This window comes from Tiliqua scincoides, chromosome 4 (genome assembly GCF_035046505.1).
Source record: "Tiliqua scincoides isolate rTilSci1 chromosome 4, rTilSci1.hap2, whole genome shotgun sequence".
NCBI lineage: Eukaryota > Metazoa > Chordata > Lepidosauria > Squamata > Scincidae > Tiliqua > Tiliqua scincoides.
This window is the reverse complement of record NC_089824.1, coordinates 65,356,442-65,383,650: the sequence shown is the minus strand read 5'-3', so window position 1 is coordinate 65,383,650 and position 27,209 is coordinate 65,356,442. Positions and strand designations below refer to the sequence as shown.

Here is a 27,209-nt window from a genome sequence, read left to right as displayed (position 1 = left end):
GTAGGCAAATGTGCCTTAGTCTGTCGGAAAGGGCAGGCGGAGAGGACTCCAACAACGTCAGAATGGTCCTGATCCAATGAATGCAGTCCCAAAAAACAGCTGAGAAGTATATCCCTGCCTCCCAGCTGCCCTATTGAGCCCTATGGAAAGCGAAGCAGCCTCACGGTCGCGTTTACTCACGAGTAGGCAGGCGTGCCTTCGCTGGTGGTTAGGCCAGGCAAAGGGGAATGTGAGGACAACAGAACGGTCCTGATCTGATGGAACTGGAGCGCAACAAATGCTCCAGAAGGCAGCCTCCCCCCCCCCCACTAAAAAGAACAAAAAGGAGGCTTCAACTGGTAAGGGGAATATTTTCTATTTTGCACTCGTAAAGCCAGGTGGGTCTTTATCTTGATCTGCTTGAAACAGAAGAACCTTAAACTGGGCACTGGGGAGGGCTGGAAATCTCACTGATTCTTTTTGGGGGGTTGTTAATGCAGGCAGACTACAGAGTAAGCTCCATTGATCACTATGGGACTTATTTCTGAGTAGACATACATAGGCTTGGGCTCACAGGCTGCAATCCTACCCACACTTTCTTGAGAATAAGCCCCATTGACCACAATAGGACTTACTTCAGAGTAGATTCACTTGGTGGAACAGGACTGGCTCCCCCTTATTTAATTATTTCTTTTCTTTTAATTTAATTATTTATAATTATTTATTTTAATTTGCTTGATGATGTCACTTCTGGCCATGACATCACTTCCAATGGGTCCTGGACAGATTGTCATTCTAAAACGTGGGTCCCAGTGCTAAAAGTTTGAGAACTGCTGCAATAAGGTGTTAGTAAGTTGACATGGGGTGTGTGAGACTCTACAAGTTTTCAAAATCACTAAAATCAGAATTTGGAGGAATAAGACCATCATGTTATATATCAATCAATGCGTAATTTCATGCAGAATGCAATGAAACAAACCACATTGAAGTATCTGTGTTCTAACAAAAGGTACAGCCAAAAAACCAGTGGGGATGGGGCGACAGTACATCACCATGCCCACCACCTGAGGTGTTGCCCTACCCACTGCATGGGGTGACGCGCAGGCCTCCCACACCGGGTGACACGAATCCTAGTGACACCACTGCCAAAGAGAACAGGTCAGACTGTACAGAAGAAGGCAGTCTCTCAAATACACTGGTCCCAAGCCACTTAGGGCTTTAAAGGTCAAAGCCAGCACCTTGAATTCGGCCTGGAAATGAACGGGCAGCCAGTGCAGCCGCTGGAACAGCTATGTAACAGAGTCAAACCACCAACTTCCAGCAACCACACGAGCCACCACATTCTGTATTAGCTGCAACTTCTGGACTGTCTTCAAGGGAAGCCCCACATTAGAGCACATTACAATAATCTTATCTTGATGTCACCATGACATGGACGACTGTGGCCAGATCTAACCGAGGCAGGTACGGCTGCAGCTGCTGCACCAGCCAAAGCTGGGCAAAGGTGCTCCTGGCCACAGCCGACATCTGGGCATCCAGGAGCAACTGTGAGTCCAGGATAACCCCAAACTGCGAACCTGCTCTTTCAGGGGGAGTGCAACACCATTCAGAATGGGGCGATAGCTTAGAAATCCACAATGCAGGTGCTAGACTAAGAGTTTTATAGAACTCAGCTGCACAGCTAAGTCAAAATGTTGGCTTCATTGAAAATCATATACAGTGACTCCCCCCACCCCATATTTTTATGTTAATAAACTAAGGGCACAATCCTATCCAACTTTTCAACACCAGTGCAGCTGCAATTTCAGCCTCAAGGCAAGAGAACAAATGTTCCCTTACCTTGAGGAGGCTTCTGTGACTGCCTCACCACCACCACTGAATGCAGCGCACACCCCATTGGCATGGTTGCATCAGCCCTGGAAAGTTGGATAGGATTGGGCCATAAGTAATTCCAGCTGGAATTTAAACAATCAATAGTCCAACAACCAGATTGAAAAGGGGTGTAATTAGTTAATTGGACTAACCTAGAAACTAGAAAAAGTTTGTTGCCTCCTGATGAAAGGTATCAAGTATAGGGGAAACTTCCATAACAAATTACCTGAAGCAGAGTTTTGTCACCTATACGGTATTCTCTTACCAGGTGGTAACAAAGGATTTCACCATATATTAGCTGCATGTGTATTGGTGTGTGTGCATATTAGTATGTATTACTAGAAATTATGACAAATTACACATTAATTTGAAACCTACAAATTATTTTTGTTATGTAATTGCTGCTGCAAAATCACATCTGTGTCCTGGGCCCTCATATTGTGCCAACCACATAGTTCATCCAGATCCAAGTTCCATATCAAAGTCAGCTGACTCAGCAGGTTACAGGGCACACTGAGGCATCCTGCAAAACTCACTGCTTTGCCCCCCCCCCCGAATGCTACTGCATTAACCAAATATGCTTTTATGTGTTAGTGATGTAATATGAGGTCCATATGGAAAGTCACTGGTCTTGGAAAGGTCACCATGCAACAAGGTCACCATGTGACAACTGGTCCTCTTCCAAAACATTATATGAGGGCACAATCCAAACCAACTTTCCAGCACTGACTTAGCCGCAATTCAGCCCCAAGGTAAGGTAACAAACATGCCCTTAGTTTGAAGAGGCCCCCTTGACTACCTCCCCACTGCAGGATGCAGTGCACCCCACATTGGCACAGCTATGTCGGTGCTGGAAAGTTGATTAGGATTGTGCCCTGAATTTTCTTTATTGAACTACATGCCTGAACAACCAACATAACTCTTTGAGATATTATATCTAACGGGATCAGCAGCTTCAAACATCTATGACTGATATTTTATGAAAAACCGCCAACTTATTACAATGTTAAAAGGATTTTAAAAGGCTGTTTTAAATCTTTGTACCTATGGCTGTTGGTATAACATATTGCTTGACTAATTTTCTCTGGAGAGTATGGACTCTGCTCATCTGTGAATAGGGATATATAGCTGTGAAGAACTGCACTGTTTGCTGTCATGCTTTGAAATACTGGCTACCACTTGGGACTTAGCACGATCTAGCCCACTGGGAGCACTTTTGACAACACCATTTTTGCAACTTAGATGGCTTCCTTCCCCAGCCATTTATACTCCTAAGATTTACTTTGGCTTTGCAAGGTGATCTGTCATCTGCTTTTCTGGCCTTTGTTTCCCAAGTGAATGAAGCACTATACAGAGGGAAAATCTGAAAAGTATGTCACTTCCCCTAGTTGAATGATCATAAAAGCAGCACACTTATCTGTTCGGGAAATGATTTCCCCCCTTGTTTTTCTCGCAGAAAACCACAGAGGATGAACACGAATCTTTTAAATTGTAATGGAAGCAGGGGACCATGAAGGAAGTCTTATACTCCAGACTGAGAATGCAAGCTGTTAGGATGCTGCACCTATAGATCCATAACTTATTTTTTTCTAATATCCTCAGATTTGATAGTTACTCTATAAGAAACATATTTATCAGGAAGGTTGTGGTCGCCAGAATTTACACTTTCCACAACAGTTTGTTCATGGTTCATTGTTGTGGTTGATGTGATTTCTACACTGTGTATGGGATCTGTAGTTGTTTTCTCTGTGTACTGGATATAGTGTCCAGGGCACTTGCATTCAGTAACATATTGCAGATAACGTTCTGTCCAATAAAAAGGTTATTCGGCTGCTGAAGGTAACCAATTCTCTAAGGTAAGTGCAGGTGATACAGTGCTTAGATTCTCAGAGAGGTGATCCAGGATTGATGATGGGTTATTTTATTTCAGCTCCCACTAATAACTTCTGGAGATTAGGATGCCAGTGAGAGGCAATAAAAGATGGCTTGCTGATGACTTTAGAAAAGTGTTGTGAGATGGTTACCAAGGGGTAATTCTCCTTAATTGCCAGATAATTGCTAGAAAATGTTACACTGAAGATCTCCCACAAAAAGGATACAGTGTTTTGTTTTTTTTTGTTAACATTTTCATTGCAGCGGTGAAGGAGAGACTCTCTGGAGAATATAGATGTTCAACAGATGTTGCAGTTAATGATGTGCAATGGATTTAGACTGCACACATACATTGATGTGTTTGGCGTTTAACAATACAAGAGAATAAGCCACATGCATTGAGGGGCTCATAATCTAAAATAGACATAAGACAGGCAACAGTGGAAGAGAAGGGAAATAGTGCCAGGGTAAATGGGGAAGAATATGCAATTATTTCATTTGCATGTGCTTACAGTCCAATCCTGTGCCTCAGAAATGCTGTTCTGAGATGTATAGAATACGGCACATGCCCTTGGACTTCAGCGCAACAATTCCTGTGCCAGTGGTGACAAAGCCCTGCTGTTTCAGCCTGAGTTCTACTGGTGGATGCATCATAGACACCAGTGGGGTGTGCAATTTTACATCATATTCTAAACCCCGTCCAGGTGACAAGCATGTCCCAAATGTTGGCGCAATGCCACACCAATGTTAGAGCTGGTGTAGGAATAAAAAAAGCTCACAGGAAACAATAGGAGGAGGGAAAAAAATCAGAAAATCTCAACTCCTGCCACTCTGTCTGCCCTGCTCACTTTCCTATGACAGAACATAGGATACAGACTACACTCTGCTGCCAATCACAGTGAACTAATGCCAGTTCTAAAGCCTGCTATAGATAACTACAGGATTTAGATGACAGGATGCGTTGCATGGGGCTATAGCCCTCAGATGGCATGTTGTGCATCCTCAACGCATGCACACAGGAATGACGGTGATGGGAACCATGAGGAAAAGGCACTTTGCATACAAAGTGAGCACAGCATAAAAATCTGCTGCTCTCACATGTATGGCAAGATACTTTTGGCCTTCTTAGAATTCTTCTAGTGCAATGTTTCTCAACCAGTGGTATGGGTACCACCAATGGTATTTGAGATGGTGTCTGGTGGTACTCACAGGACCCTTGCTGCTTGACAGCAAGACCAAGAATGCGACACAATGAACAGTGGTAGGAGGCTCGGCTTGGCAGGCAGAGCTCCAAAGTATGACTTCCCACGCTCAAAAAAGCCCTCCTGTCTAGCTGAGCCTCGTACTGGTGTTTGTCACATTGCATATGGCCTCCCAGCTCAGAAATAATTGGTGATGATATCATCGCCAGTTACTTTTGGTGGCACTTCAAATAGGTGAACTATGTGATGTTATCTTCAGGCAAATGGAGGCTCTACCCTCTAGACCAGACCTCCTGCAAATACCTACCTACCCTCTAGACCAGACCTACCTGCAAAGGTAATGCTGCAAAGTACGGAGGAGGATGCTGCATATCTGACTCACGTCTCTACCCCTCTTCCCCCCCCAACCCTTTAGTATTGTCAAATGTGATTTTGCTATAACTGTGCTGCCCAACCATTCTATCTTTTTGCAATAGCTAATAGCAGTGACTTTCTTTCTTGACAAATTCCAGGTACTGCGACCATTGCGACTGGTACCCAAGCACTTACCTGGAGCCCTTTTATTTTTCAATATTTCCACTTGGGGCAGAACAGTCATTTCTCATAGAGCTGCACTGAAACCCCTAACAGGGGAGGGAAAGGTAATGCTTTTAGGCACTGTGCTCTCAGCATGGTCCTTGTGTGTTGGACTGATGTGGGGCCATCATGGTCGCTCCTCTATAATTGGTGGGTGGTTTGGCGATTTCCATGAATACTGGTGGGTTTACTGGGTGTCACTGAGCATTTCTTTCTTGGTTACACCCATGCTCAATTCTGTACAGCAACATTGTTTTGGTAATATTACAGATCCCATTTCTTTTTGAAATTAACCAAATTTTGTATATCCCTTTGTATATCTCAAAGATTTGTGGGGCATTTTTATATGAAGAGACTTTTCATAGCAGCAGCTGAGCTAGTAGAGTGGATAGTTTTAGGATATATTTACATTGTAATCTGGCTTCATAAACATTACAAAAAGCAGGCAGGTCAATTAAATTTCAGATAACTTTTAGCCCTTACAATCCTACAGCTAGCAATAGCAACCATAAAGATGCAACTTTAAGCAACCGTATAAATTAACAAATCTGTAATTACAGTACTACAAAGAAAGGATTAACAACATTATTGGACCTGCATCTTATTCTGTCACATAATAGATTTTTACAAGATGCTGTAGCTGTAAAGTTTGCTAGTGGCTTTGTTCAACCACAGTAAACTAAATAACTTGAAATGTTATTCTTAGTATTGAAGAGCAGCTCTAGCCACAAAGCATTTAAAGTTGTGCTTCAATGTGTCTTGGAATTTTAGCTGTTCTTTGCTGCTCTCTTTCAGTGACAGGATTATTACTATCCTAGCAAGTGCCTGTAGCGATGCTTGGAAAAAGCAACAATTCACGTCACAGCTTGTCTTAATAACATCCCAAAGGCATTGTTTACTCCATTTCAGAAGTTTAGCTGAAAGCCTCAAGAGTATTCAATCCGACTGGAGGGTCAAATCCAGATAGAGAAATAATTTTTTAAAAGCACCCAAGGTAGTCTTTAAACATTGGGGGGGGGGGCCCAATGTCCAGCTCTGCATTTTAAAAAAAAAAATATTATTGCCATTACGATAAGGCCTACTGCGTCAATGCTGTATCTTAATCCATCTGAACCATTGATTCATAAGCAGCTCAATTTACTCCAGCCGAAGATGTGGTAATAATTGCTTACCTGACTCACAGGCAAATGTCTTTGACGTCTCATCATGAAAGATAATTGCCACTGCATGCTTTTTTGTCTCTCGAGGCAGTCTGGTTATGTTTTTGATGTTGTGCAGTTCAGTTACCTTAAAATGAAGAGATATAGAACTCAGTTTGATTGATCAATGGAATGCAAAGCCCAGTTCCAAATGTTCCTTTTTTTCATTATAGCCACCATGTTTTCTGATGATGACTGGGGCAGAGTTAATTATTACTTGATAAATTTGGTGTGTGCATACATGTGTAAGTGTGCTATGTCTGGAATTGAAAAGTGTGTACAGAATAACCATTCTGTCACATATGACTTATTTTTCTTACACTTTGTGGGAGCCTGAGGGGGGAAAAATAGGTAGCCTATTTATTTTCATGGGCTCTTTCTTTGCAAATTCCTTCCTAACACAAACAACTTGTCTGAAATCACCAGCTAGCAAATTTGTTGCAGATGTGGAAGCATTTATGTATTCATATCAGAAAACTCCACACATCATCAGGAACACAAAAGTACTCCATCCATTCTGCTTGTTAGCACCATACCACTTTGCACTGATATGGGCTCCTTTCTCTTGAAAGTGAATAAAAATTCTAGTGACATCCTAGCCACAGCCAGCAAACCAGAACTTGTGTGTGAAAGTGCAAGTGAAACTGTGAAAGCACAGAGTCAAGCCAAGGAACATCTGGTGAAGAAATAAATTGCCACAATATAATATATTCACTGGACAAGCATAGATGTAGCTTCCTATTCATTCTATGATTCACATGAACTTTTCATATTGATACTAAGAAGGAAAAATGATACAGTTATGAAAGTGTGACTATAGTCTACTAATTTCAGGGATGGATCAACCCAGAAAATGAATTATGGATATTAAGCATACACTAGGGATTAATTTGGACCTGCCCATGAGAAACAGAAAACATCCTGAATGAAGACGTAATTAGTCTTCCAGTTCTCTAGAGCAGCAATTTTTAACCTTTTTCATCTCATAGACAAAGTACACAAAGCACACCATAAGTTTTTTTTTTTAAATTGTCAAGGCACACCATCAGTTTTTTAGGATATTTTATCATTTAAAAAACGTATTAAGATATTTCTATATCTATCTAGATAGAGATGATAGAGAAATAAAAAAAAGACTAGCGCAAGTTTATATGGAAAAATACACCCAATCTGAATAACAGCTGACTGAAGAATGATACTGGGGTTGCCCTCCCTCAAACTCCTCCAATGGCCCTACAAATGAATGACCCTCCCCCAAACTCCTGTCGCACACCTGCGACTCATTTGTGGCATACCAGCGTGCCACAGCACAGTGGTTGAAATTCTCTGCTCTAGAGATTTCTTATAAATTATTCAGTCTTTTCCTAGGAGATCAGTTTCACAAAGATGGAGGTCTTCAGATCTTGAAGCACAATCTCAAACGTAGGGAACTGAGAGCCAAATCCTAAACAGTGTGTGCTGACTCATCACCGGTGAACCCTTAGCACCAGCCTAGCACCAGAGCTTGCTGGGCTAGTGCCAGTGGAAAGCTGGTGCTCTGCCACTCAGCAGTCACCCGTACTGCTGTGCAGCAGAGAGGTTGGGGGACATGGGAGGAGGCAGGGAGGAGCCATTCCAGTATGCAGAGAGGTGGGGGGAGGGCAAGGAGGAGGTGTGCTGGGGAGGGAGGAGGGATCCTGAGCTCCATGCTGGGCCTCATGTTGGTGTGGTGGTGGCGGCAGCAGCCAGGACGCCCTCGCTCCGCTCTCTGGTGCCCCTGTGGGCAGCAGAACTGAAACGGGGAGTGTGTGCAGTGGGCTCCAAGAGGGTACAGGAGTGCACCCGGCCAATAGGCTGCTCCCCCCCACCTTGCCTCCTCAGGGGCTCCTCCGTTCCCAGTGCAATGGGGGGGACCAGCTGGGTGCAGGTGGGCAAGAGGGACAGCTGCCGGGAACCCCACAGGAGGTGCTGTTGCCAGTTGTCTTGCAAGGGTCTACTACTGAGTAAATCGGATTGCAGCTATGTGCAGCTGCACTTGGTCAGTTATTCCTTGTGCTTGTCTCTCTGCAGTACATTGAATGTATGTTTTATAAGCTGTGTGTTCGATGTAGAGATTCTGGATTAAGGCACCAGGCACCTTAAAGGAGGATTGGATTAATGGTTCTACTGGTATGCTGTTTCCAGTGCACTTAGAGCCCAATGCTAGGCTTGTCTACTCAAAAGTATTCCTTTAAAGTCAATGGTGCTTACTCCCAGGAAAGTGTGGATGGGATTGTGGCCTTACTCTGATAGTGTTTACAAAAAGGTTGTGAAGAATACAATTTTAAAAGCTAATAAATAAAAATGTGCCTTATGATCTATGAGATAGATCATGAGATCTATGAGATAGATCATAGTTTTTAATAAATTATACTGTTTTTAATACTGTTTTTGCTATGCTATAATAATAATAATAATAATAATAATAATAATAATAATAATAATAATAATAATAAACTTTATTTATACCCCGCCCTTCTCCCTAAAGGGACCCAGGACGGCTTACAGCATGTTAAAAACAAATTAAAAACATCATTTAACAACAGATAAAAACATATTAAAAACACATTGTACACATACTATGTATGTATACTGTTTTCTTAATACTTACTATTTTTAAAACAAATTAGAGACTGTACAGTTCTTAGGTAACAATTACTAGTGGATTATTTTTCAGGATCTGGCCTTGGGTAAAGACAGACAAAATTAGTCAGACTTGGACGCCCCTCTAAGTTTAATCTCTGACTTATGTAAGGGTCACAGAAAATTCCATGGTTTTTGCTCAAAACCTTCCATCGACTAAACTGTGAAATCTACTTATAGGCGAGTATCTACAGTAGTCCTTTATTTGGAAGAGCAGAAGATATCCCAGGGCCTTCTGCTTGCATGCATTCAGCTTTTTGAGATTTTTTTCCTACATTTACAAAGGTGTTTCTAAACCTCAGTTTATCTCTGCGCTCCCCTCCTTCTGCTGACCTTCACGCTTGTATCATCTAAACAGAATCAAGGACTCACTGTGGTCACTTTACAAATACTTCGCAGTAGGAGCAGCAAATGTCCTTGTGATGTGATGTCTTGTAAGCTTGCACATAGTAAGGAATTTGACCTTCATATGTGATTATTATTGCAAAGCAATCTAATTTAATTCCCTATTCCCTACGCAGCATTAGATGGCATAAGTCAAGAGATAAGCTGCCAAATTCAGATAAATGATGGTGAAAACACTGTCCAAACTCAGGTTCAACAGGGCAGGTTTTGGACTTCAGCAACCAAACAAGCAACAGCAACAACTGTGGAATAAAGGGGGAAGAAATGCAGGAAAGGCATTAGAGCCAGAAAGATGTCACCACAAATTCAAAGCGCCCAGCTGGACTACAAATTGGACATGAAGGAAAACAGCAAGTGAAACAATGACAGGACTAAAGGCTATGGTTAAAAAGTCTGGGTCAGAACACGTTTGTTTCTGGAAACATTTACTTCCTCCCCTCTTTCAAATGAAGTTGAGCCACCTAAATGATAGCCATCCAATTCTTAGGATGCATGGTTTAGACAGACACATAGACTGTGTCTCAAGGGTTGTGACTGCTGATAGCATAGTAATACCAACAGTCTTTCATTTATCCACTTTTGTGCAATTATCACTTTAATCAAAAAAGAAAAAAATGCAAGCAACTATATGAAAAAAAAATCATACACAGTGGAAACTAGTATACATATATATCTATCTGCAAGCACACAGAATTCTCCCCAATCTAGTTTATAATTCCTTTTCAATTTTAGTAGAGGAAAATGCTCTCTTGGGAACAGAGGGAAGGGAAGATTGGATCATAATCTTTAAAAGCTTTGAATAGTGGTAAGGACCATAAACTGCATCTAGAGCTTTTAAAGCATCATTTCAAGCCAGCAATAAAAGTTATTTGTCAGCTATATTCATCAGCTGAGAAATTACTAAAATAATTTTGTAGTAAACAATTTCCGGATTTCTAATGACAAGATATATCATGAATGCAAAAATAACATCAGAATTTAAGAACTGCAATGCCATATTAGACTGAAAGACAATGGACTTCTGTACTGTACTATAGCAAAACCTAATGATGAGAATCACCCACTTTTGGTTATTCATAATTAGAGGGAAATTGTCTCTGTACATAGATAATCATTTTATTTCATGTTATGCTATCTTGTCTAAGCACTAAATCATAGGTCAATGTCTAGGCTATTTTGGAACACATCTACACTCATTGCCATCACACTATTCCACGAATAGTGCATGGAATCATGCATGGAATCATGCATCCCTTGCTTGTTATTAACTACCACTAAGTGTTTTTATTAAACAATCCTGAGAGACAAAAAGTCATTGCTCTCTGTGTACTCTCTGCAAAGAGTTTGCAATTTTATAAAATACCATGTCTTCCATGATTTTTTTTGGAAATCTAATCCCCCCCCCAATTAAGTGTGTCTCTTTCAGCTTATTTTTGTTAACATAACCCCTTTAACATAATAAAGTAAACAAAACAATATAATTCTAAATGCTGGTACCTGAGATAATTCTACAGTAGAAAGTATTAAGATAATTAAGTTGAAGAATGATGCAGATTTACCTGGAAGCAAGCACTATTCATCTTTTGGAACTTCCAGTTAACATGCTGTTATCAGTTTTATTTTCAGGTGATTTCCTAAGAAGTCCCAACACTGAAATTTGCTTTAATTTTCTTGTTAGAAAAAGCTCTACAAACTTTGAAAGCACTGACTTTTTAATGACCTTCCTACTATGATCCCAATATTTTTTCCCCAGCTGGCTGTTATCACAGCCAGCCATCAGTGTGCACACTTTTATCAGACTGCAGAAAGGCTCTCAAGTAGCAAGGTGGCAATGCAGCTGGGAAAAGACAACTGGAACAGCAAGAGGATATTGTCTGTCTGCGAGCTGGCCCTCTGATTCACTCAAGCCCTATTGTGCCAGCCAGTCCATCGGTTACTTCATGCAGCTTCCTTGCTCACAAAAAGTTATCTTGTCCTACAAAGAACTGCAGCAAGGCTTTTGAAGGGCTTCAGGATCAAGTCTGGCTGTTCTCTCTCCCCTACGTTGGGGGCAGGCAGATGCAAGGAAGTGATCCCCTTTAAAAGCTACCTTTCTCTTTTCATACCTCTAAATTGTAGGTAGCTGTGTTGGTCCATTAGAAAAAAAGAAAATCCTAATCACATAATCTGGTAATACTTTTTTTAAATTTTTTATTTTTGGAGCAGATATCTTAATCAGTTTGGATAGTAAGAAACTGCTCCACTGCTTTTGCCTTGACCTGTTTTGAGGAGGAGCAGTCTAGTTGAAAAGGAAGTAATGGTATTGGAGTCCCTTTGGAAGTTGCTGGGTGGCGGAGAAGGAAGCAAGAGCAATGGAGTGATCTTGTTTCAATCTCTTCCTGGCAATCAGAACAGGATCATCACCACCAACACATCCCTAGGTCCATTTAAACACTAGTTCTAGCCTGATGAATTGTCATCTTTTAGTCCTTTATAACAAAGGCTGCTTTTAGTGATCAATTAGTATTATGCAGCAGAATACTAGACATGTCTACCCAGAAGTAAGCCCTACCAAACTGAATGGGACTTTAATTCAGTCAATCCATTGGATTCAGGGAAACTTACTTCTCCCTTACTGTGTACTTCTGTGTACTTACTGTGTACTTCTGAATACACAGGCTGTACTATATTTATTTATTTATTTATTTATTTATCACATTTTTATACTGCCCTTCCTCCAAAGAGCTCAGGGCAGTGTACATGGCTGCTCCCTTTTTTCCTCACAACAACCCTGTGAGGTAGGTGAGGCTGAGAGAAAGTGATTGGCCCAAGGTCACCCAGGGTGCTTCATGGCTGAGGGGGGATTTGAACCTGGATCTTCCAGGTCTACCTCCCAAACCACTACAGACATGCATGATTGTACTGTCAGTTAAGTTCATCAATTTTATGTTTAAGTTGCTTAAGGATTTTTGAGTAAAGACCATCTGGTATAGTACTTCAGGTGTAAAATGAGAAGATGATTCAGATATGTGGTATCCCTTCATCATTTTCTGTGATACAGCCGATGTACAAATATAGTTTCTGTCATCATTTTTCTAGTTCTCTGGTATTTCTATGATGTCTTAGTCATTAAATTGTTTCTATATAGATAATAGGAACAGAAGTCCATGGCAAAGCTGATGTGTGGCAGATGGCTGCTGCTGGAGGCAGGATAGTTGGGAAGACCAGCTAGGAAAGAAGCCAGCACTTCCCAAATGATCACATGAAAAGGTCAACAGGCATGTGGATGCGGGAGAACCCGTGGACATTATAAATCTGGACTTTCAGAAGGCGTTTGACACGGTCCCTCACCAAAGGCTACTGAAAAAACTCCACAGTCAGGGAATTAGAGGACAGGTCCTCTCGTGGATTGAGAACTGGTTGGAGGCCAGGAAGCAGAGAGTAGGTGTCAATGGGCAATTTTCACAATGGAGAGAGGTGAAAAGCGGTGTGCCCCAAGGATCTGTCCTGGGACCGGTGCTTTTCAACCTCTTCATAAATGACCTGGAGACAGGGTTGAGCAGTGAAGTGGCTAAGTTTACAGACGACACCAAACTTTTCCGAGTGGTGAAGACCAGAAGTGATTGTGAGGAGCTCCAGAAGGATCTCTCCAGACTGGCAGAATGGGCAGCAAAATGGCAGATGCACTTCAATGTCAGTAAGTGTAAAGTCATGCACATTGGGGCAAAAAATCAAAACTTTAGATATAGGCTGATGGGTTCTGAGCTGTCTGTGACAGATCAGGAGAGAGATCTTGGGGTGGTGGTGGACAGGTCGATGAAAGTGTCGACCCAATGTGCGGCGGCAGTGAAGAAGGCCAATTCTATGCTTGGGATCATTAGGAAGGGTATTGAGAACAAAACGGTTAGTATTATAATGCCGTTGTACAAATCTATGGTAAGGCCACACCTGGACTATTGTGTCCAGTTCTGGTCACCGCATCTCAAAAAAGACATAGTGGAAATGGAAAAGGTGCAAAAGAGAGCGACTAAGATGATTACGGGGCTGGGGCACCTTCCTTATGAGGAAAGGCTACGGCGTTTGGGCCTCTTCAGCCTAGAAAAGAGACGCCTGAAGGGGGACATGATTGAGACATACAAAATTATGCAGGGGATGGACAGAGTGGATAGGGAGATGCTCTTTACACTCTCACATAATACCAGAACCAGGGGACATCCACTAAAATTGAGTGTTGGGCGGGTTAGGACAGACAAAAGAAAATATTTCTTTATTCAGCGTGTGGTCGGTCTGTGGAACTCCTTGCCACAGGATGTGGTGATGGCATCTAGCCTAGACACCTTTAAAAGGGGATTGGACAAGTTTCTGGAGGAAAAATCCATTATGGGGTACAAGCCATGATGTGTATGCACAACCTCCTGATTTTAGAAATGGGTTATGTCAGAATGCCAGATGCAAGGGAGGGCACCAGGATGAGTGCCTCTCTTGTTATCTGGTGTGCTCCCTGGGGCATTTGGTGGGCCACTGTGAGATACAGGAAGCTGGACTAGATGGGCCTATGGCCTGATCCAGTGGGGCTGTTCTTATGTTCTTATCACATGCAGAGAAGACACATATTCCTGCTTCACATGTACAAAAGTTCTGTAACTGAGTAACTGATTCTTCCCTCTGTTTCCATTTGTTTGCAAGACTTGAAGCTTTCTTCTGACCAAATAACACCACATAGCAGTGGATTTCATTGCACATTTGGGGGTTAAAGGTAGGTGGAAGATTGAGGATCATTTGTCCCTAGTTAAGATAAAGAAGCACTGCTTGAACACTGAATATGAAGAGTTTTACAGTACTTGAGTATATTTTCTCTTAAGGAAGAAGCTCTGGTCTATAGAGTGTAGGAGTGGGAATCTCTGCTCTATAGAATGTAGGAGAGGACTTAAAAATTTTGTGCAAATAGCAAATTAGTTCAATAGTATGAAATTTCATTTAAATGTACAAAATTTTACAAAAACTTTCATATTGGGTTTAGAGAAAGCCTGCCCATGTAAACTGCCTTGAATAAAGCCAAAGGAGGAATCCAATGACCAGAAAGATAGTATATAAATTCCATTATGATGATGATGATGCTTCCTTATTAGTGTGAAAATAAACATTTGCAGAGTAGTCTCTCTCTACTTTGGGGCCTTAGTCTTGAGAGAGCAAGGGTGCAGAGGAAACAGAAGCACCCACTTTTCAGTGGAAGCACCCCCTAATTGCAGAATCTCCTCCCCTGGGAACTGCAACTGACTCCTATGCTGCTATCAGTTAAGCAAGCAGGGAAACCTTTTTCACTGATATTTCTGATCAGCGGACCGAAATTACTGTGGCTCTGTTTTGCTTGCCAAATGACACACTGACAGGCTATGACACTTTTCCGGGAGTAAGCCCCATTGAACACAATGGAACTTACTTCTGAGTAGACATGCATAGGCTTGGGCTCTCAGGCTGCAAGGCTATGCACCCTTTCCCAGGAGCAAGCCTCATTGAGCACAATGAGACTTACTTCTGAGTAAACACGCCTAGGCTCATGCTGCAGATTGGCACGGGGGCTGCACCAGTCAGCTTCCTTCCCCTCCTCCTCCACCAAGCCAGTACCTGGGTGTCCCGTGGGTGCTGCAGCCCATCTCCCTGGCTGGCTGGCTGGCCGTCCTCCTCCTCAGCGTCAGTGCATGTCCCCCACGCCCTCCACCGGCTTGGAAGCTGTGCGGGGAAGCAGAGCCCGGGGGGAGGGGAGGTGGGCTGGGCTCAGGCGAGAGCTTGGAAATGGGGGCAGGAGAGGGTCGTTGTGCGGTCAGGCAGGGGCCAGGCGCCCGCCCACCCTGCACCCCCCAGCACCCACCCAGCGAATGCCTCTGTTTTGCTCCCCCCCCCTGGAATGCCTCCGAAGGGGAGGGGCCCCTGCAAAAAGGTGCCGAAACTCCGTCCCTCCACGTTCCATTAGAAAAAAAGCCCTGGTATTAACTAACTACTGTATTATCCAACATTGGGAGTAGCTTTGTTAGCTCTTTAAATGGGGATGAAAGGTAGTGAGGAAATATTTTAAGATAAATAAAAACAACAACACACTGACAGCCTTGTTCACAATTCCACCTCCACCCTCCCACTGCCTAAAATGGACCAATGTCTTAATAGGATCAGTTGATATATTGAATAATAGAATGGTAAAGAGAGGCCATCTATGCATTCTTTCATATTACAATGGAGAATTATGCGCATTCTAGAACACATGGCAGATCTACATGAAACTTGGCAAAGATAAGCACCATTTTGCATACATGCTCCTAAAAAACAGGCAAGAACTTAAAAACAAAAACAGCAGAAACAATGGCCCATTCCATTGCTGTGACAGACTATGATACTACTTACAATTTTATGCCATTCTTTTATTTCTATACATACATATAGAATATATGCACATATATATATGCACAGGTATATAAATATCTTGCACAGCAACAAAACTTTTCTTTTATATAATAATTTCCACCAATGCAGTCCTTAAATATTAACACACAAGAGTATCTGCCAAGATAAATGTTAACATGGCAAAACCTATATATAGAGAATCTACTGAAGGGTCTCTGATCAGTTGACTTTCCTGATAATTGAGGTCAGCTACCTGCCAATTTAAATACAGTTTTTCTTTTCATCAACTTAATTATCTCAAAGGTGGAAGACAATTAACACTCGAATTAGTGAGATTTTTCTTAGTGAAAGATACACAGTAACTTGAAGTCTTCATTTCTAAGACTGCCAGATGCAATTCTGGCATTTATTCTGATCACAGCCAACTTCCTTAAAGTCATATTTTTCTTTTTAAGATAAAATAGAAACCATTCAACAGTACATTACTTATATATATGCCACTACCTGGCCATCACCTTTTGCATGTAACATGCTAAAAATGTAGAAATAGAACAGAAGAAATAAAATTATGCTAAGAATATTAAGCTAAGCTGTATTTTAAGTTGGATTTTGTTCAAATTATATATGACTTCCATAAGCATAGGAATATCTAATGGATGCATTTGTGGTTACATTTCCAGTGTGATGCAATTTTTTGAATTTCCAAAAATGTATTTCAGTGGGACTTACTCCCTTGTAAGCTGTATTGGACTGTAGTCTTAGGTCGCTCTATGCACACTTACCTGGGAGTAAGTTCCATCAACCTCAATGGAGCTTACTTCTGAGTAAACATGCATAAGATTTTGCTGTAAAAGTAATACAGCCCAGTCCTATCCAACTTTCCAGCACCAATGCAGCCCTGAGGTAAGGGAGCAAGCACTCCCTCTAAGACTGCCCCCAGTGCAGGATGCAATGCACACCCCCTTGGCACAGCTGCATCAGGGACACCTCTGTCTATCATTTTCTCTGCCTGTCATCTTATTTCCTCCTTTTAGAGCCATTTTTATTCTTTTACCCCCCCCCCCAACCACTGCAGCAACATCAAACTGGCAAATGCTACATCCATGGTGGGGGAGCAGGGGGTCAGGAGGCTTCAGCAGGGAAAAGGGATTGAAAAATCCCCTTATTTCAGCATAAGCCTCCCAACCCACAATGGGTCTCTTCAGACATGTGCTGGCAACTTTGTCAGCGCAAGTTCAAGGAGAAAAACGGGACAGGGAGGCTGCTGTTGGAAGGGATAAGGTCCATCAAGGGTTGCAAGCAACAGATCTTCCCCCTCCTGCAGCCTTCATACCCCCGTTATGCCTTCCTCCCTGCCCTCTCCTCATCCATTCCACCCTCCCGTCTCCTGTCATCTTACCTCCTCCAACAAATAGGCATTCCCTCTATGGCAGGGACGGGATGTCACAGGCCTTCCCACTGGTGCTCCCAGCAGCGTACTGCCTTTTATGACAGGTACTGGCAGCCTTACAGCAGTCAGCACTTTTGTAGGCGCCTTGTTGGGGCCTGCTTTGATCTAGACTTGAAAAACTCTTGCTATGGACCATCATTACTACATAATGTTTTGACCTTCGGGCAAAATAGTAATGGAGCATCCTAGCAATTCTGACCTGCCAGTACTCTGCCCAGGTCTGCCTACAGTCCAGTGTGTGATTCCAAAACAGATTTGAATTTAGATTTCACCATTCAAGCTGAACTTGCAGCACTAAGGCCCAAATCCTAACCAACTTTCCAGCACTGGCATAGCTGTGCCAAGGGGACATGTGCTGCATCTGCAGTTGGGGGGGGGGGGATACTCACAGAAGCCTCCTCAAAGTAAGGGAATGTTTGTTCCCTTACCTCGGAGCTGCATTGCCCTTATGATGGTGCTGGAAAGCGGGTTAGGATTGTGCCCTAAGTTAAAGGCCCAGTAACATGCTATATAAATGACTGTGCAAAATAGTGTCTGAAAGAATGCAGACAAAAAGTATGAAATGTGAATTTACGAAAATGGGTCTTAAAAGCACTAATAGAAAAAAAATTCTTATTATTGTCTACAAAATCAAAAAGCCAGATCAAATCTCTATTATGAAATATTCTTCTATTTTACAGCATTATAGCTCAATGCAATGCATTTTAAAGCCTATAATTGTTACAATCCACTAAAAGGCGATTTAAAAAGATGGATGATATTGTAATGTGACAGGAAGGAGAGTGAATAACTCTGTGCTTAAAAAACTGATAATCTGGAACACATGAAATCTGTGATAGGCAGCCATTAAAAAAAATACATACATACTTTTAAATGAGCAAAGAATTTTAGCAGTCTCCCTACCCTCTCTGTTCTTCTCAGGTCTGTGCCAGCTACAGATCTGATGCACATCCAAAAACATCGATTGTGGAGCATGAGGCTTATAGAGGGGTAAGGGGAAATAATTCCACTTTCCCCTCCAAAGTCTCCTGATTCCAATCCCTCACCCCCACCCAGCTGGACAAAGCATGCTGCTTTTTGGTGTGGCTTCATCAGTGGGGAAGACAGAGGATAGGACTCCAAAGCAAGCTAGAGAAACCTAAATCAGCCTTGCATTAGTTGCTTTGCAACTCTCCATCTGAACACTTAATTAGGATGATGTTGAAGTGTATTCTCCATAGGCTTGCAGCCAGTACAGCCATTAGCAACTAAGCCAGGTGGTGAGAAGAACTGCCTTGCAAGAATGGTGCATTTCACACCTTCCTTACAAGCACAAAAATTACTATACGGAAAACCATACAGCAGATAAGCATGAATTCCAAAACAGTATGGAAACCAGTATGGAAAGGCATCTATCTCCGGACCAGATCAGATGGAAAGCTCTTCAACCTCTCCAGACTGAGAGCAAAGTCCAAAGTCCAGCTGAAATGTCTGCGTGACTTCCTCTTTGCCGACGATGCAGCTGTCACTACCCACTCTGCCAAAGATCTCCAGCAGCTCATGGATTGTTTTAGCAAGGCCTGCCAAGATTTTGGACTGACAATCAGCCTGAAGAAAACACAGGTCATGGTTCAGGATGTGGACTCACCTCCCTGCATTACAATCTCTGCGCATGAACTGGAGGTTGTCCATGACTTTGTGTACCTTGGCTCAACGATCTCCGACACTCTTTCTCTCGATACCGAGCTAAACAAACGCATCGGTAAAGCACCTACCACGTTTTCCAGACTCACAAAGAGAGTCTGGTCCAACAAGAAGCTGACGGAACATACCAAGATCCAGGTCTACAGAGCTTGCGTCCTGAGTACACTTCTGTACTGCAGCAAGTCATGGACTCTTCACTCACAACAGGAGAGGAAACTGAATGCTTTCCACATGCGCTGCCTCCGACGTATTCTCGGCATCACCTGGCAGGACAAAGTTCCAAACAACACAGTCCTGGAACGTGCTGGAATCCCTAGCATGTATGCACTACTGAAACAGAGACGCCTGCGTTGGCTCAGTCATGTTGTGAGAATGGATGATGGCCGGATCCCAAAGGATCTCCTCTATGGAGAACTCGTGCAAGGAAAGCGCCCTACAGGTAGACCACAGCTGCGATACAAGGACATCTGCAAGAGGGATCTGAAGGCCTTAGGAGTGGACCTCAACAAGTGGGAAACCCTGGCCTCTGAGCCGCCCGCTTGGAGGCAGGCTGTGCAACATGGCCTTTCTCAGTTTGAAGAGACACTTGGCCAACAGTCTGAGGCTAAGAGGCAAAGAAGGAAGGCCCATAGCCAGGGAGACAGGCCAGGGACAGACTGCACTTGCTCCCAGTGTGGAAGGGATTGTCACTCCCGAATCGGCCTTTTCAGCCACACTAGACACTGTTCCAGAACCACCTTTCAGAGCGCGATACCATAGTCTTTCGAGACTGAAGGTTGCCAACTATATATATATATATATATATGGAAACCATCCTTAGATTTACCTGATAATTGACAATCAAAATAACAGGCAAGGAAGAGGCTTGAGAACTTACATCAATATCCATCTCTCCACCAATAAGACAGAACTTCTTATCTTTTTTAATTCAGAAATTATGACTCTGGCTAACAAATTGCTTCATATCTTTTGGATTTGAAGAGATTGTACACTTCTTGGCTCATATTTATTTGTTTAGTTATGGAAACCACTTTTTGAATTACTTTTTGCTGAAAAGCAGTATATAAATAAGAACAACCACCACAACAAAGAAGTAATAGTAACAGTCAGTAGTGGAGCCAGAGGGTGGAGCTGTAAGTTCCACAAGGCTCCAAAATTCACCATGTAAGCCGCCCCTCCCCCTCACTCTCAGAGCCTGTCTGGGGAGCGAAAGCAACATGGAGGAGATGCCTCCATGTTGCTTTTGCTCCTTGGAATGGCCCTGAGAGTGAGAGGGAATGGTAGCTTACACAGCACGTTTTGGAGCCGTGTGGGACTTACAGCTCCTCCCTCCCCCAGCTCCACTTCTGGTAAAGGTAGCAGTCAACCATTTGATCAGTGCTTGTAGTAAGACCACCAAACTGACTATAACGAATGTTAGGATAGAGACACAGCTATGGTTCACTGGAAGCTTAGCAAACAACACAATTTACCTTCACACCTTCACAATTTACCTTCCCAGCAATTCCTGGGAACCTAAACCTGATACAATCACTTAGAACAAACTGATTCTTAGAACAAAGTGATCCTTTGGAAATACAGATCAGAGACAGATAAACATCTAAAACACAATACACTAGATATAACAATACTTGACAAAAAGAAAAATCAAGTTTGGATCATTGATATAGCAATCCCTGGTAACAGTAGAATTGAGGATAAAGAACATGCGAAAATGACAAGATATCAAGACCTGAGATTAGAACTTTGGGGTCTCTGGGAAAAGAAGGTCAGCATTGTGCCTATTGTCACTGGAGCCATTGGAGCAATGCCTAGAAGTATGAAGAAAGTCTCAACATTCTGGACCTTCAGACTTCATCATGGGACAGTGATGTACTAAACTCCTTTTTTCTATGGACATTTCTGGAAACGTAACAGAGTGCTGCCTTAAGCTCAGTTAGTTTCTATTCCCACCCACCCATTCCTATTGTTAAATGCATAGCATAGTCTGGCCTAAGAAACTCATTTCTCCAAGTACGGATAGCATGAGCGGCCTCCTTTTCCAACAAGAGAATGTAATAGCATAATATTGCATTGCTGATGGCAAAATGCTTTTTACATCCTTTGACCATTAAAAATAATTTTTGTATTGGCATTGAAGTATAACTCACTTATAAGATGTTAAATCACGAGCTTATTTTAACATCTTATAACAGAAAATCTACATTATACTTTCCAGAAAAATCCAGAAAATCATTATACTATTATTTTTAAGCATCCATTCCAAGATTTGGTTTGGAACTGCAATATAAAACTATTCAAAGACGAGATCCTGTAGTGGTCCTCTCAGTCCCCACATCTCTTGTGGCTCATAGGTACACTGCCCTCCTTCCATGTGTTCAACTGCCCAGAAAAGGTAACAAAGAAGGAACATTCATCTTGTTCCCTGCTACATTTTCTGGGTAGCCAGTTATCATTAGAGGACCAGCCAGGACCCAACAGTAATGCTTACTGGGCAGTAATGGATGGTGCAGGGGCTTTCGGGGTCAGCCAGGTGGGCTCTTCAATGGATGCTGCTGCTGCTCAGACCTGTGACTGGCTGGCTAACACTTTTATGCTGTTCATGAATCTTTAAGAATCAAAGCCACAAATATAAAAGGAATTTTTATGTGAAACAGCTCCATTTAAAGTTAAGAGATTTTTATTATTACACAGAACCAGAGAAAACTGTCCATGGTATCATATAAATAAAAGTTGACATTGTACAGTTGAAATCACACATAGGAATGATTTTAACCTTCAGTGTTGTTTTCTTTTAAATGAAATCCAAAAGGGAGATAACTACAACACTTGGACACATCTAAACAAAACTACAAATAAGGGCTTATTTGAACATTATGCATGTTGGACAGCTTTTGCTAGGCAGTAAGGCAGAGTTCTCATCAAGCCAAGTTATTTCCTTTTGTCTCTTGAAACACACACAATAATGCTGCCAGAATTGAAGAACTGCTAATCTGTACAGGCTCAATTGAAAAACTGAATTGAAAAAGGTAAATTGTAATGTATGATGGCTGTGTATCTATTGCTTTCACCAAAACAGAAACGTGTTCACAGGTAAAACATTACGTGCAGCAGCAACCCATACAACAGTTATTTAACAGTTTTTGAAATACACTGAAGAGTGAAATTCTATGGATGTTTACTAAGAAAAAAAGGTTCAGTGGGGCTTACTACCAGGAAAACATGCATAGGGATGCAGCCTTAGCTACTCAGATATTCTACACAGGGTCTGTGAAACGCGATTCAGGAGATCACACCAGCATTTCATGATAATGAAAATATGGTGACATAGATATAATAATGCTAAAGCAACACTGTCAAATTTAGATCCTTTCCCTTCCACCAGTGGTTCTATGAAAAAAAAAATACCCACTGCAATTGAATCCAGGAGAGATCAACTTTAGAAGATCCATCACACATCCCTTATCTCTGTTCACAGTGACAGAAAAGTAAGAGGTAGAAGTTGAGGAGCCCACAGTATCACTGTGATCTTGATGGACAAAATTCCTTTTCTAATAAATACTGGATCCCTCTACTTTATTGTTTACTTCTCTTCACAATGAAAAGTAGCACATAAGACCTGTGCATGGCTCAAGACTGAAAGACAGGATAAGAAACATAGCTTTACTAAAGCAAAACATAATCTAAAGCAGGGGTGTCCAAAGTTTTTGGCAGGAGGGCCACATCAGCTCTCTGACACTGAGTCGGGGGCCGGGGATAAAAAGAATTAATTTACATTTAAAATTTGAATAAATTTACATAAGTTTACATAAGTGAATATATTAAAGATGAACTTATATGACTGAACGATGGTCTTGCAATAGCTCAGGTTGGCCTTTTCTTTGCCTCCGCTACTGCATCACAGACATGAAAAAGCAAGCAGTGGAGGAAGCCCTCATCCCACAGCTCACGCGAGAGGTCAAACAGTTGCCCTCACACTGAGAGCAGTTGCATTGGGCCAGTGTGGGCTCCAACAAATCTCCGGAGGGCCAGAGGCTCATTGGAGACTGGGGGTTCCCTGAGGGCCGCATTGAGTGGCCTCGAGGGCCGCAAGTGGCCCCAGGGCCGGGGTTTGGGCACCCCTGATCTAAAGTGCCAATTCTATTAGGCCACTGCATTGACAGAACTCATGTTCCAATAGCACAGTGGTATTTCCACTATCACAAATCACAATGCGCTGTTGTGCAAAACCAGGCCACAATCAGAAATGGCAAATGGTAGAACAACAGCTGCCTGCGAAAGATGCTGTGGTGCCAGTACATTGGCACAGGGTGTAGGTGGTGGGCAGGCAGGGCAGGGATGGGAGCATGTTGACAGCAAGAAAGGGGTAGTTATTGGCAGCAGCAGCTCTGCCAATATCCTATCTCCCTTCCCAGCCTTGAACCACCTACTGAGGTCCACTTGGAGTCATGCCAGCAAAAGAGCTGGTGCGGGTCTAAGTAGATAGGAAGTAGAAGCTTATCTATAGGATGCCTCTGGGACTGCCCCCCCCATAAGATACAGTACGTGCCTCATTGGTGCATCTGCATCAGTGGGGGGTTAGGAAGGATCAGGCTGTAAATATGTTTTGAAACAAAATAGCATTGTGTTAAGATTAGAAGGTACCGTTCAATGAACAATTAACTATAACACACGTACTTCAAATTAATTTCTAAATGTTACTTATTTTGCCCAGCAGAAGAGTTTTCAAGAACATCTGGCACTGAATAATAGTCTATAAAACCAAATCCAAATCAAGAAATCTAAATTACGGAGTTCAAGGAAAATTTAAAAAACTAAAAATTACAAAATATAACCATATTCCAATTGATGGCAACAAAACACGATTTTGAACCCACTCTCCCTTCTTTTTTCTTATGATGACAATGAATGGGGGTGATGGTGCTGTAATAAAAGGGAAGGGGCCTCATTTACCTGCCCACCCTCCCCCTCTCATCCATGTTGGAGCATATATGCAACCACAGTTGTTTTCTTTAAACCATTGTTAATTGTGCAAATCTCATCAGCCACATATATAGATTCCACTTGCATGTGTATTAGCAGTGTTTTTATGTGACCATGTACTTCTAGAAACCCAAGAGCACATCTCTGCTTCCAAGCCCCCATGAACTCAAGTCTTCCTGGGACACAGTGGTAAACTAGCAGAGGGCAGGCCGTCCCAGGTTCCACCCTGGAACATCATGTGAGGGGGTACCACTGTGACGCCAGCCAAGATGGCAGATCACACCAACTGCCAGCTCTAAGTGTTTGATGGAACAGAGGCAGCAGGAAGCACTTCTTAGGCTTGCCGCCGCCACTGCCACCTCAAAATGTTTCTTCAAACATTTAGAGGCTGCTGCAGGTGAAATCTCACTGTACTGCCCCCCCCATTCCTTCTCCTTCCGAAGGAACAGGGGGCAGCACAGCGAGATTGCATCTGCTGCTGTCAAAAACACGAATCAGTCACTCAGCCAAGCCACTGACTCGGACACTTTCTTGCTGCGTCCCACTTTCAGAGCGCAGAGAAAGCGCCAAGTCAGCAGCTAAGAACCCAGAAGTAATTGGCAGTGATGTGGTGATGAAATCATATCACTGCCAGTTACTTCCACAACTGTGTACTTCAGGGGGGTGACACCAGGAGTCACCACCCTGGGCAGCAGACACAATCACTACACTGCTGTTGGGACAAGAATAAAACTACTTCTGAAAAATGCATTTGGAAAGGGTTAAGAATGCTTAGCTAGTTTTAATTCCATTTTATTTGAAGCAACTCCTATTTTAATTGCCACTAATATCTGTTTTAGTAAAAGTCTTTTCTATTGTTTTTTCCCCATCTGCCTTCAAATTAAGTGAGATTTATTGGTTGATGATGTGAACATTCTTTTAGTTTAATTGTCATAAGGGATAAATTTGTTTTGAATATGCTATGAGTGCATACAGTTCCATTTTCAACCTTAATGCATTTTTAACAGCTTTTTCCATCTGCAAATGATTTGAATTTTAATTTTTTATCTGCAATGAACTAAAAATTATGAAGAGGTTTTAGAGCAGTTGTTATAATAGATGCTTCTTTTTATTTACCCTGCAAGACCTTTCTGCTAGCCAATGTATCAGATACTTCATGGAGTTTGACAATGCCTTTAAAAAACTGGTATAGTTACAGCACAATCTGAGGCACGCATACTTAGAGATAAGCCTCACAATTTTTAAAGAGACAGTATCTACTTTTCCAGTGTCAAAGGTTTTCAATGTATTTTTAAGTATACACAGTTAGCACTACATGCTCACTCTGGAACATATCTCTTGCATAAGACAAGGGGCGACTGTATAGACTTGCTACTTAATTTTAGCTAATTGCTAAACATGACAAACATTTCCTGCTCTAAGATTCTACACAACATGATTTATAGGTTCATAGAGGACGTTAATATAACAAAGACATGAAATCTGCTTTTAATCTAAATACCATAGATTAGCTCTGAGACTACGACAACAGCATCAAGAGATACTGCTTGCAACATCAACAGCTTCAGAAGTAACTCCTGTCATTAGACTTCTGTGTGACACCAACATCTACACAGAGGATTACTACCTACCTTGTGAAAATTTCTGAAATATGCTGCTTTCTCATCTGGGAATTTTTCTAGCCTTCGGGGTCCTTTACTAGAAGCTTTCTTGAAAACCAGCCAACATCTTCTGAAAATCTGCAAGCAAAATTAAAGAGTTACATGCATCTCTGGTTCTCAGACAAGCACATTATAAATCTCAGTGGCACACATAGGGTGCTGCTAGATACAACATGGGAGATCCATGATCAGACGCTCCTCCCTTTTATGTTAAAGTACAATGTAGAACTTTCAAATAACTTTAGTACTAGGGGAAAAGGAATTTACCATGCAACGCCTCTTCCCCCAAAGTGTATGTGTGAATTACATTGGGTAAACAATATGTGGGAAAGGGTTAAGCACTCTGTCCTCCACTCCTACAGTCTTGATTTGATCTGGGGGCAGAGAGTTTCCAAAACATGAGAGATCCTGAATATGGATTTCCTGCACCACTGTCAGCATCAATACTTAGGTCAAAGCCAGAAAGGATATAAAAAGTGATTTAACCCTATTAGAAAAAGGGTGCCACGCACCGTTCATACCTAACTTGGATGAAAAAGTAGTGACTCAAACATTGCTCCAAGAAGGGCCTTGCGACTCCTGAGTCAGCATGCCAAATGCTGCCCTGCCTTACCCACTGATGTGCCAGCCTCTGCTCCTCCCATTCTCCAATGTTCTAGCTTAGCACTCCCCTCTCTTCCACATTTCCTCTTCTTCCCTGTGCCCCTCTTCCTTGTCCAATTCAGTAAGTAAAAGGAAAAGGGGAAGCAGACAGAGATGGGTACTCTGCCCCATCAATCTGCAGTCCAAGGTGACTGCCTCGGTTGGCTTCACGGATGGGCCAGTCCTGGCTTCGAGTTCCTCAAGTCTTTCCTTCTACACTTGCTTGATCCCATCCTCTTTCAGACTGTGTGTGGATTGCCTGAAATAGACATCCATGATGTTTTGCACTTCTGTCTCCGGTATTCAATTGCCTCAGGCAGAAAAAGAGAAGGATATAGAAATAGTAGGCAAGCTAGCTAATAAGGAGGGTGGGGGCAACTATGAAAGATTTGAAACTGTCAGGTTGTTTACAAAGGTTACAACGTGGCTTAAGAACACTTATGAGCCCTCTTTGTATATCACATCGGTAGAGGTGTTTGAAAACAGTGTTCTTTCTTTTTACTCAGCCCATTTTCTTCAGTAAGACCTAGACTACAATGCTATCCACACTTACCTGGAAGTAAGTCCAATTGACTATAATGAGACTTACTTCTGAGTAGACATGCAGACCTTATAGCCTGGGCTCACTTATATTGTATCTGGGCAGTGG

At 42.3% G+C, this 27,209-nt stretch overlaps 1 protein-coding gene across 1 annotated transcript in view; it reads right to left on the bottom strand.

Annotated features, from left to right (window-relative positions):
• Window positions 1–27,209, bottom strand: part of DOK6 (docking protein 6) — a 272,774-nt gene that overhangs the window by 128,980 nt on the left and 116,585 nt on the right. Inside the window, exons 2-3 of the mRNA XM_066625263.1 lie at window positions 25,889–25,996; window positions 6,674–6,788 (exon numbers count right to left, since the gene is read on the bottom strand). Of these exons, the coding sequence (XP_066481360.1) occupies window positions 6,674–6,788; window positions 25,889–25,996 (223 nt within the window). The remainder of the gene's footprint in view (window positions 1–6,673; window positions 6,789–25,888; window positions 25,997–27,209) is intronic.